The sequence below is a fragment of the Theropithecus gelada genome, chromosome 12, assembly GCF_003255815.1.
Source record: "Theropithecus gelada isolate Dixy chromosome 12, Tgel_1.0, whole genome shotgun sequence".
Lineage (NCBI taxonomy): Eukaryota > Metazoa > Chordata > Mammalia > Primates > Cercopithecidae > Theropithecus > Theropithecus gelada.
This window is the reverse complement of record NC_037680.1, coordinates 27,066,947-27,079,199: the sequence shown is the minus strand read 5'-3', so window position 1 is coordinate 27,079,199 and position 12,253 is coordinate 27,066,947. Positions and strand designations below refer to the sequence as shown.

Here is a 12,253-nt window from a genome sequence, read left to right as displayed (position 1 = left end):
ATCAGTGACCAGCTATATGTGTGCATAAACACAAATTTTGTGAAGCTCTTGAAATGCAGTAAATACTCCTGGATAGAATACAATGAATCATAAAGGGGTCATCTAACTTACTCCTCTTCAAATATAAGAATTCTTTATGGCTGGACGGTTGGTCTCTGCTTGAGCACTTCCAGTGACAGAGTACTGACATTCTAAGGTGTCTATTCAACCAACACTTATGTGGTCTACAGGCCAGCAACACTGCCATCAACTGGTAGCTTAGTTTTTAAGAAATGTAGACTCAGGCTTCAACCCAGACCTACTGAGTCAGAATCTAAATTTTAACAAGATTCCTAAGAATCTGGTATGCCACATTAAAGTTTGAGAACTACTTCATTTAACAAACAAGTAACCATCAACAAATGTGAAAGCACCTACTTTAGCAATTAATGCTCACACTATCCTCTCTACCCCAATTTCTGACTAAAGAATTGGGTTCTGACATAAGAGTCAGAAATGCCTGACTCTGAAATTATTTCATGGTATTTAAGAAAAGTCAGTATCTAGCCTTTTCTTTTTCCAAAAGAACTTCTCGGATAACTCCTCTTCCCCATAAACAAAGCAATTTCTCCCCTAAACTCCTAAAACACATGCTTGTATTTCTTAAGTATTGTGCTCATCCAGAAACATTTACGGAATACCTAAGTACCGGGGAATGGGCTAGACAACTCACACTTAGCTTACTCTAGATTTAATTGTCCAGGATATATTTTATTGCCCTAACTAAACTGTATGTTACTTGAGAACAGGGTCTTGTGTCTCCTAAATTACTTAATCCAATGATTTGCTATGGAGAGTTCATATTAATCAAGTTCTTATAAAATATATTTTCCTATAATACCTGCCATCTAACCTACTTCTGCTTCCATAAATGCACATCATAAATGTAATTCCTCTTCCACTTTGAGTCAAAATACTCTGAATTCTTACTCTTCTTCCTAAAGACTTCTAAAATCATTCCCAAATTGCTTCAACTTTTCGTAGGTTTAGCACTGACTCCCAAGCCAATCCCTCAATCCTGGAAGATGCCTATAGATTATGTGCCCATTTCTGAGCACTCTACTAAATTCCCTTTACTAGTACCCCATATTGAATTTCATATTCCAGTGGCAATCTGTCCTACAATGAGAGCCTATTACCGTACTCAGAAAATAAAATATTGTTAGTAACACAGGTTACGTTGGTTATAACTTAAAATATTCACAATTTTCCTATGGTCTTTGACAATCACAGGAAGGCTTTAGACAATTATAAATTAAAACTTAATAAACAGATCAAGCTCATTTACATCTGTTTAGGAGTTCAGCAGTCAGCAAGTTTGCCTTATATTATTCAAAACAAAAAACGCCGCAACATACTTGAACACAGAGTAAAGACCTTATGAAGGAATACTAAAGAGAGAGTGCTTGAAACACTATAGTTCTGTCACACTAGGACTATTGTCTGAAAGTTTACCCAGAAAAATAAATAAATAAAAACAAATATCTATAAGACTTAACATGGGCTTCAGTAACAAGAACAAGTAATAGAAACCCTTTAACCTGGGGGGCAGGACCCATTCGACCTTAAAGCAGACCTCTCCCTATGTCTGGATCAGAGTTTCAAATCTAGGTTTCATCATTCACCAGTTTGAGGCTAAAGTAGGCAAACTACTTAATTTCTCTGCATCTCAATTTCCTCATATGTAAAGCATAATAACTACCTCTGAAGCTCTTTTAGGAAATAACCTTAAGGTATGTGAAGTGTCCAGTAACATAGCTAGGAAAGGATCAATACATAGCAATTCCTTTCCTGTCCTACCCCACACTCTGCTCCTCTGCCTCCTGAATTCTCTACCACTTCTTGGAGTCAATTTAAAAAAAGAAAAAAAAAAAAAACTGTACTTTAAAATATTACCTTGGAGTGTATCATCCCTTTTCATACATGTGTGGTAGGCATATATATCTTTTTTAAAAATATTTTTTCCCTTACCATCTGCAGCAGTACAGCGAGAAGCCAGTTCCCATAGGACTAATCCCATGGCGTACATATCTATCCTCAAAAATGCATCCCTTTGGAAGTTTATAGCACCCTCTAATACCTCTGGAGCCATATACCTCCGGGTACCAACCTGAAAAAGATGTTAAAAGCAAAGAGTACTCATTCATTAACTTTATGAACTAACACTGTATGATTTTGTAAGATGAATCAAAACCAAATGTGGTCTATTACCAGGGTAAGGTATACCAGACTATAGCGTATAAATAGTAAGATCCTTTCTGCGTATACTTAAAGAATACATCAAACAGACATTATGCTGGTACAGACTTAGAAGTTTTTATGTTCCCCTTTCTGGATGTAATCACAAGAAACTAAACCGATGGTCAGCTGGGAGAAGGATGCTGCATACTTTTCAGTTTTACCTTTGCATACTGTTTGAAATGTAGCTTAAAAAAAAACTTTTTTGAGGCCTTTTCTCTGTATTAAAAAAAAACTAATATTGTAAAAAGAATTAGCTAAGTAAAGGACACATTGACATTAAAAAGTTCTATCTGTACAAAATCTATGTATTTGTTTATTCATAAATTCTTCTGTCTTGGAGTCCTTTATTTATATCTGTCCCCAACAATTTGGTATTTCTTAGTACTGTAACTATGGTTACTAAGCTAGTACAGCTAGCTTTGGTTGGTGCTTGACAACATTCATATATGAATGCTTAAAAATATTTGTGAGATAGCTGGGTACATCACAACATACTTACGATATATCAGAACTAGAGAACAGTCTAGATATTGGTATGTCCATAAAGCTCCATCCTTAGGTGGCTATAATCTCTACTCTAGATTAAAAGTTGGGCAATTTATGCAAATATACATGTAACAGAGATTGTTTTAAGAATAAAGACAGGTCATTAAAGTTCAAGGAGAACACATTAAAGGGAAAAGTGGCTCTACTTTTAAAAAATTTACTACTCTGAATAATTATTTTAATTGTGTTATCAGTGACTGTTTCCCTAAAACCTACTTTTCTCTTAAAGGTAAATGTATGCCATCCAAAGTACCTACCTCTTTTATTACAAGATTATGGTTTATTTACCATGTTGACATAAAATGTCACCTCTTTTATATGTGTTCTTTGTACTATATAAAATGTGCAATAACATGCAAGTCCCTCCAGATATTTTTGAAATTTTCTGGTCCATGAAATCTAAAGTCGAGGAGTCATTACTGTAAGCAATTAATTTTTAACTAATCATAGAACCCAATTTTGAAGGAGTTAAAATATGACATGAATGAGACACAAATTTTTTTCTCAAAAAATAGGGGAAGGAGGGCTTATGAGGTACCAAATTAAGAATATGTTCCCAGAATTTAGTCTTATGATAGTCAATCATTCAATTAGCTTAGAAGTTTGTCCTCAGGCTTCCTACACAACCTTGGTAGTATTCTCCACAAAATTGCCTCCATTCCCATATACATTTGCAGTCAACTTTTCTAGAGCTATATGGCTACTGACCATTACCCCAAACTACATTATTAAACCGTCACTCAATACTGCCAAAAATTGTGGTGCCATGACTGCTTAAAAAAATGTGTCCTCAGGAACCTATAGGATATGCTAGGGAAAAGAAAGCTAAGAATTAGTTGGTCAAATAATTTACATGATATGAAAGGTGAAGAAATGATAATGTCAAAGGCCTGAATCATTTAGCTTTGTAGAAAATGTCACCTTTTAGGTTGAACTGGTTTCCCTGATTTAAAAGGTGATCTTGGCTGGGCGTGGTGGCTCATGCCTATAATCCCAGCACTTTGGGAGGCCAAGGTGGGAGGATCACTTGAGGTCAGGAGCTGAATACAAGTCTGGCCAACTTGATGAAACCCCGTCTCCACTAAAAATACAAACATTAGCTGGGCATGGTGGCGCATGCATGTAATCCCAGCTACTCGGGAAGCTGAGCCAGGAGAATCACTTGAACTCCGGAGGCAGAGGCTGCAGTGAGCCAAGATCATGCCACTGCACTCCAGCCTGGGTGACAGAGCGAGACTCTGTCTCAAAAATAAATAAATAAATAAATAAATAAATAAATAAATAAATAAATAAATAAAAATAAATAAATAAAAGGTGACCTTGTAGGAATGAAAACATCTTTTCCAGCCTCAAAGTTTCTGAGAATAAAATGTATGGATAATGTTCTTTTCCCTTCTGGCCTTCCTAGAGGTTCCTATTACTAAGATCTCTGTGCACACAGAGGCATACAGAGGTGTCAGAGTTACCTAATTCAGGGGTTTACAAGTGCTCTGAACTCTGGAGAGAATTTGGAGAAAAGCCATCAAGTTGATTAAAGAAATGAATGAAGCAATAAACAACAAGAAGCAATAAACTATTGTTGCATGGGAAAATGGACAGGGAATTTAATACACTATAAGTAAGGATAGTGACTAATTATTCTTCCACTCTTCTTAATATGGTGAAAGAACTAACAGACTAAAACTACTGAGTTCATACAAAGAATTCCCTAAGAATGAGGTCTATTAAAAGGTGCTGGATTATTCTTTGATCAATTTTTCAAAAACAATCCTACGACACGTGTCTAAGTTATTGTTTTATGAACTGCTTAATCTAAACCACCTGAGTCCTCTACCATCATATGAAAATGTCTTCCTCAGAAACGTTAACACATAACACTGTTAGATGCTGATTTAAACACCACAACAATTTTAGACTAATTCAGTCCTGACATGCCATTCTAAGAAAATATGGGACAAGTTTATTTTTTCTTATATTTTATAATCATCATCCTTACCTGTCCATGGGTATCGCCTGCAGACTTGCCAGCCTCAAATTTTAAGGCCAACCCAAAGTCAGCAATGCAAGCTGTCAGGTTGTTTTTCAACAGCACATTTTTACTTTTGATGTCCCTTGCAAATAAAAAGAGTATTCAAATTAAGTTTAGACAAGTTACGTTTTAAATTTTTTATTGAAAGCAGAAAAGAGGGGGAATATGTACACTATGAAAAAATAGTTACTTAAAATTATGAAATGCAGAGAAACGGAGAAAGAAAAAGCTCAGAGCCCCCACGTAGCCTTTAACACAAGAGCACAGTGACAAACCCCTATTCATAACATGGACAATAAGAAGGAATCCTATCTATAAAGCAGTTATATAAACATTTGCCATGTCAAAAAGATATGTTACCTATGTCACCCACCTACCAATCACAAAACTACTGTTTTCTAAGATAATATTTTAGAGTTCTTACTTGCAAACTCCCATAGAAACTGAAATTTAAACCAAAATGAAGAAATTTTTAAAATATTGCTGAATTGAGGCCCTCTGTTTATTGGTACAGACCTACATTTTAGAATAATCCCTTATTATAGAGGTTCTTATATTCTTCCACCCAGTTGTAGAAAAGCATCTTATGGCATGGATAATAGAAACTTTTTACCATAAACATACACTGCTCTAGCTAGATCCTGGTGTTCTGAAAAGGGTAACAGTTTTAAGGCAATAAGATATCCTCTTCTACACACCTGTCTCAACTGGCTCATCCTAGAGATTACTATACCCTAATTAAATACATCTATGCCATGACTAGTGGTTAAATTTACGTACAGATACATAGACCAAGAATGGGATATTGAAAGCACGAGTAGACACTCCCAAATGCTATAAAAGCCAATCAATCTTAGTTTCAAAAGACTTTCAGGACCTTTTCTTAATAACTCTGGGGATTCTTAAGGATTAATTCCCTATGTGGCCAGGTAGGGCAAGGGAAAATCCAAGAAGAGGCCAATAGACTGCATGTAAGAAAGTGAGAAGAAAGAGTTATTTCTGAGGTAGACGTCATTTAAAGTTTGCAAAATCAGAACTTAAATTAGAGGCTGACTTACAATAATGGCTCCCAGCAACCTAAAACATCACCTGGTGGCACTCAGCTAAGTATCTGTTCCATGAATCAGTTAATGCCTACTTTTCAAACAACCATCTTTAAATTGAACACAAAATGACAAATTGAATCCCACGTTCAAGAAAATTAAATACATGGCAAACTGAATTCCATGTTTAAGACGCAATCATTTTTCCTTTTGCGGGCACGACAAGTGTTGGGTCTAAGAACTATTTCTTCACTGGACAACTGTTTAAGTGATGCCTCCCTCTACCTTGGCTCAGGGTAAAGATAATAAGGTCATTCAAAAAACAAGCAAGGGAGACATTCAAAGTCTCTCCTTCATTACATGCCCTTGGATAATAATCCCTATTTATAATCATCTTTAAAGTATATCACGTTTTGAGGTAAAACAAATGTCTTTTTCCTTTGAGATTGAGAAAATATAGTTTATTTTCAATCATGCTTTCAGAAATGAGATGAAGTAGATCATTAAACTTTACCAATAATGTTAATATATACATTATCCAAAATACTTCCTGGCCAATCTCAAAGCTAACTTTAAAAAACAAATGAAAACTAACTGTCTTGTAAAGCATGACTGAATAACAAAGGAAAAATTAAAATTTACCCACGGGCTTAAAAGTTTAGTAAATGTATACTCAATTACCTGGGAAAACAATACAAATATAGTCTACCTGTGAGATATGGCAGGTTTGTGGCCATCTTTTAGGCCAGGTATATCCTCATGTAAATATGCCAATCCTCTAGCCATGGTTTCTGCAATATGACATAGTTCATTCCAAGAGACCACATTAGCCTTAAGAAAGTCTGACAGTGAACCCTAAAAAAAGACAGAAAAACAGAAACTTATATTCTTGACAAAGGCCGTATGTATAAGGAGACTTTTCTTTTTACCTATAAGAGGTTGTGGAAGGCAGCATTATCTTTCCTTTCAGGGAAAAATAATATCCAAGAAACAATCTTTCTGGAATGGTTAAAATTTCCTTCCATTTCACATTAATAAACATTTGACCAGAAAGAAATACCAGAGCTTTAAACTTTTGTTACAAGAATAGTCAATTTCCACCAATCCGTAAGACAAGTTTTTTGTTTTAAACACTAGCTGAATATCTAAGGTTCTAGAAAATATTTTAATAGTTAAAATATCCTGACTATAGAGTTCTTACATCGTGGGACTAGCAGAACACAAAATAACAACATAAAACAGCAACTAATATATAGAATATTCTTCTAGAGATTATTGTTGTCCTTTAGGTCAAGAATTAACAGAAGTAAAAGAACCACTTACATTTCACAATGATGAAACCAATTACCAAAAACATAATTTCCTACTTCATTAATGGTACTTTCACACTGACTCTAAAAGCAGAAAAAATGAGGAAAACTAGCAATTATGTGTTGGTGATAATTACCCTGCAAGTTAGTGACAGATCAAAGATGAGATAAATTTCCTGACTCTGGTTTTGTCACTAAGCAAGACTGATTAAAACTGAAAAAAATGGTTCATGTAATCAAAATGAATTGTAAATGGTAAGTGAAAATTACTAAGCATTACCTATACTAAAATAAATGTTTGTAAGAGTAATTACAGCACAAGAAATAAGGAACAAAAGGGTGGTTTATATGAGTAGGGTTTTAGGTTAAAAATTTGCCATCTTTGCTCTTTTATTAAAATAAACTACCTTTTAAAACATTTTTATTCAAGAATGATTTTTATTTTCAGGTTAAATATTAATCAACTATAACATGTCTCGAAAAATAACTCTGAGGGATTTATAGCCAACATTAGGTACGCAGGCCAATTCAGACTTTACTAAAGTAAAACGTTAAATAGTTTTACCTTTTCATGAAATGCTGTGATTAGCCAAAGATCCACATCAACACTGGTGCCTCGTTTTTCTGCACCAATGAACTGTAATATGTTCTCATGCTTCATTCCAGGCAAACTGTAGACTTCATATTCATTTTGCCATGACTGTTTGTCCTAGAGTCAAAAAGAAAGAATAGTAAGAACACAAGGAATACGGGTAAATAAACCATGTCTAAGAGATTACTCAAATAAGTTCCAAAGTAAAACAAAACAAAACAAAACAAAAAAGCATTTTAAAAAATTTTTGTTCTGTTTTGTAATAAGAAAAAACCTCTGACAATAGGTTAACAAATTTATATGAAATGCCTGCCCTGTCCATTCCCTCAAAAAGTACTTTTCTGTGTTTCTAGTTTACAAACACAGAAGTTGATCTGAAATGCTGCATTCTGTATCTTACAATGGCAACACATAAGTTACTGCAAGTATTACATTGTAATTTCATCATGGTGTGAAGCTACTTGTGGTACTATTCAGAATAATCTCCTTGAAAGATGAAATTCAGGCAGAATGACTTCCTCTAAATAGAAAACTTCTTCTTTTCAAAAACTAACATAATATCAAACATCCTTCAAAAAATGTTTAGCATACCCTGCAAAGTCAATGAGAAAGCAAGGGGCATAGATATGCAATGCAATAATTTAAGACACCATATATTCATTTGTGCCTGCAAGCGATCCATGTCTACTAAGTATCTTCTTATAGAAGATTAGTTTCTTTTCACTACTAAAAGACAGTAATAGTGAGAGGTACCACAGCATAATGGTTAGAAACCCTTAGAAATCCTCTGCATCCAAACTGTTCAAACTTAAATCCTGGCTCTCCCACTAACCTCTAGCAAGTTACATAATCCTTCAGTGTCCTCATTAAGTAGAACAGGCATTGTAGTGTCTGTCTTATAGAATTGTTGTATTATATGTTGCATTTTACGTACATGTGGGCAATATATGTACACATATTAGTGAGCACTCATATATGTAAAACACCCCCACCTGACCCAAGAAAAACATACAATCAAACGTTAGCTACTGTTGTTGCTGTTGTTGGGCTTAAGTTAATATCATCCAAATGCCTTTCTCTCATCCTTACGCTTCCTTACACATGGAAATAATTTCTTCCCTTATCTCACTTATGAATCTTGGCACAATAGAATACACTTTCTCTCTGAAAACTAAACTGTGGTTTATAGCTACCAAAAAAAATGTAATACAGTTCATAAACTCTATGTAATACAGTTCATAGACTGAACAGAGGAGGTAAGACTGAACAGAGGAGGTAAAAAGCTTAAAATCTAGGTATATTAAGACAAAGAAATTGCTTATACGACAACTTTGGAAAAAGAAAGATCCACTCTCTAAGTGTAGTGGTAGAGCCTGTAACACCAAATCCAACCAAGACATCAGTACCAAGGATATCATGAGACGCCAGGGTATATAAGAGACGGGGAAGACAGAATCATCATAAACCTATACCACCAACAGAACAAAACAAAAGAATAGCTCAGAGGTACATTAGATCAGAGTTTTATGAGAAGTCCGGCCAACCTTTAAAATAAAAACAATTCAACAATAAACCAATTATTTGAAGTCTTGATTGCCTCTGAAAATGCATCAAACAAAAACTGAAATAATTAAACACTCAAAGTAGAATGAAAGTAAGTCAAGTCTGGTAATATACCTCCAAATACCAATTCCAAAACAAAATATACTACTCTTTTGTTTTTCTGTTTGCTTTTTCTGACAATGTAGGGGGATATTAAAATTTAACCACTCAATTAGACTTGTTTATTGGAATCCTTATCTTTATTTAACATTTCTATAGAATTTTCATTGGCAAAAGATCTCCTATGCATTCATTTAATTCCACCACTCCACACAAACATAATGATTGTTATACTAACAATTCAATCTCTCAGATGCAAAGGCAGGCATTAAAAGAGCTAACTGCTTTCCCCAGTATCACAAAGAACCACCTTGGAACGTATGGCTTCTGTTTTGAGACTATTTCTGAGTTATGATGACCTAGCCATAAAACATATATGTAAGATGACAAAACTGCAGTAAACATACCTGTATTGGAAATATTTTGACAGCCACATATTCATTAAGCAACTGGGCTTTCCAGACACAACCAAATCTTCCCCTTGCTTTCACTTCTAATAACTGCAGTGGTTTCAAACCTAGTAATGGAGAAGGTGGGGGTGGTCCTGGGTCCTACAGATAAATAATAATAATACTATAAATAAGCAGAATATGATACATATCAACTCTGGAAATGAGAAAAAAAGTGAGTATACTGAAAAGTCAACTCACAGAAACAGTAAACACATATGGATGACATTAACTTCAATTTTGCCATAATTAGATTACTAATTATCTATAGTGATCACAAGGCAGGCAACCTGAATTAAGAGCTTTCATAATAACGTTCAGCATTATTGCTTTATATGTACCACAGGAGAAAAGATCTAAAATCTTTCTGATCCAGTCTCACTAATTTTCCCCACTAAGATTTTCTGTTAACTATGAATACTCCTAACAGTATTTCATTTGTTTCATCCAGTGTGTACTTCCAGGAGGATGATTTGAAAGGTGCCAGAAACAGCAAATTATGACTATGTATCAGCAAAAACCTCTCCTTAAGATCTATTACTTTCTCCAGTGACTGTTTAAATTTTTTCTTCATTAATCTCAGAGATACCCACAAGTCATTCTTAAACACATTGCAGATAGGTATATCAAATACAAAGCACATACAGGAAATATGTAAGTAAATATTTCTTTAACCAAACTGTTTGGTTCATTCTAATTTTAAACATATTAACAATTCATCCCTTTGATCTGAGATAAAAAAAATTATCTGTGTTCTGGAACTGACTGGCAAAGAAGTACAAATAAAAATCCAGAAAAGAAGTGGTCATCACAGTAGATAACAGGATATGGTATATGAAAGAAACGTGCACTGCTATAGTTTTTTAAAAATAGAGCAAACATAATATATAAATGGGAATATAGCACCTACAAATCACAAGGGAATCCTATCAAAGCAGAATGCAACCCTTCATTGAAAGCATTCTCTCAGTTCCCTATCTGCAACTAAAGCAAGACGCAGGAAGCCTTTTGGAAAGCTTCCAGAGAAAAGCAACAGAAGGGTTTGGAGGGCTGCATAATGAGTATTTTGAAGAGGAACTAAAATTTCTGTGGCAAAAGCAACTGATATGATGACACTGGGTGGCACTTCAGACACTTGGAAATGTTATGTGATCCCAGATCAATGCATCTCTCTCTGCCTTTCTTTTTATCTCTTCTTCTAATGCCTCAAAGACAGTTAGTGCTTTCTTTAGGCATCACTCCTCCGCTCACTGGTGCCACTCAGGAGTTTTAAAAGTGTACTGTGTACTAGAAAGAACCTCAGCAACAGAAACATTGCAAGGTGTTATATAGGAAAAACATGCAATTTCTTCTTCTAAATGAGACCATCTTTATAAAACGGCTTTAGAATTCTTATTTAAACAGTAAGATAAAACAGAAGACTTCTTGTGACTCATTTCAAACTCAGACTTTTTTTTTTGTCTACAAAGTTTCTTGTCCTTTCCACATTCAAAACATGAAAGAACGTTTCTGTTTAGTAGAGTGACGGGTCAAGGAAGTCAGATATAAATCTTATAGGAAGGATAGGCTCTCAAATGTGATTCTCAGTGGAGGGGACACAAGAACCTCTAGAGAATTTTTATTAAAAACTATACCCTCCCTCCCTCATTCTTCAAGTGATCATCTCTGTCTGAGAGATTCTACTGATTGGAGCAGACTGCTTATATGCATGTGGAGAAAGGAGAAAAAAAAGCTTGAAAACTGCTCTTCTAGAGGAAAGGAAACCATTCAGTCCTCAAGGGCGAAGAGTTCTTGTGTAACTGCATAAAGACATATTTAAACTAAATAGAAAATGTTTGTAAGGTAGAGAGTTATGTTTCAAACCAGAGGGGATGTCAAAAACTAAAAACTAAAGTATGCAGAAAATGGCTGAAAGCTGAAGAGGAAAAATAACTAGGTAGAGGGAATACAGCGCTAAATTCAATATTAAGATTTTTAATAGCTTTTATGTATATTGACTAGTAATGTCTCCATAGTTAATCTACACATTACCCACTCTTTGTTCTAAAGGATATCAATAACACAAATATGATTCAATCTATAAAATAAGATATAGATTTTTTAATCCACAATTAATATGTTAGCAATTCAAACTACGATTTTAGTATAACATTCTAGAAAACATAATTTTCAATATCTAAATTTAGAAAAAAAGTTCATTATGCATTTTCCAAATGTATATACTTCAAGTTCCCATACATTCCCAAGGCTCTGTTTAACAAGTTTCTAAGCTACCATTATTTCAGAAAGAAATAATCTTAGATCACCCTTTTACCATAATTTATTCAATACTGTATAGTAAC

At 34.4% G+C, this 12,253-nt stretch overlaps 1 protein-coding gene across 3 annotated transcripts in view; it reads right to left on the bottom strand.

The window, feature by feature from the left end:
* ACVR2A (activin A receptor type 2A) overlaps positions 1-12,253 on the bottom strand; it is an 86,676-nt gene that overhangs the window by 5,735 nt on the left and 68,688 nt on the right. For all 3 annotated transcript variants that reach the window (XM_025403906.1, XM_025403907.1, XM_025403905.1), the window contains 5 exons: positions 9,870-10,013; positions 7,774-7,917; positions 6,608-6,753; positions 4,823-4,937; positions 2,011-2,149 (listed from right to left, as the gene is read on the bottom strand). In XM_025403906.1, coding sequence (XP_025259691.1) covers positions 2,011-2,149; positions 4,823-4,937; positions 6,608-6,753; positions 7,774-7,917; positions 9,870-10,013 — 688 coding nt within the window. The remainder of the gene's footprint in view (positions 1-2,010; positions 2,150-4,822; positions 4,938-6,607; positions 6,754-7,773; positions 7,918-9,869; positions 10,014-12,253) is intronic.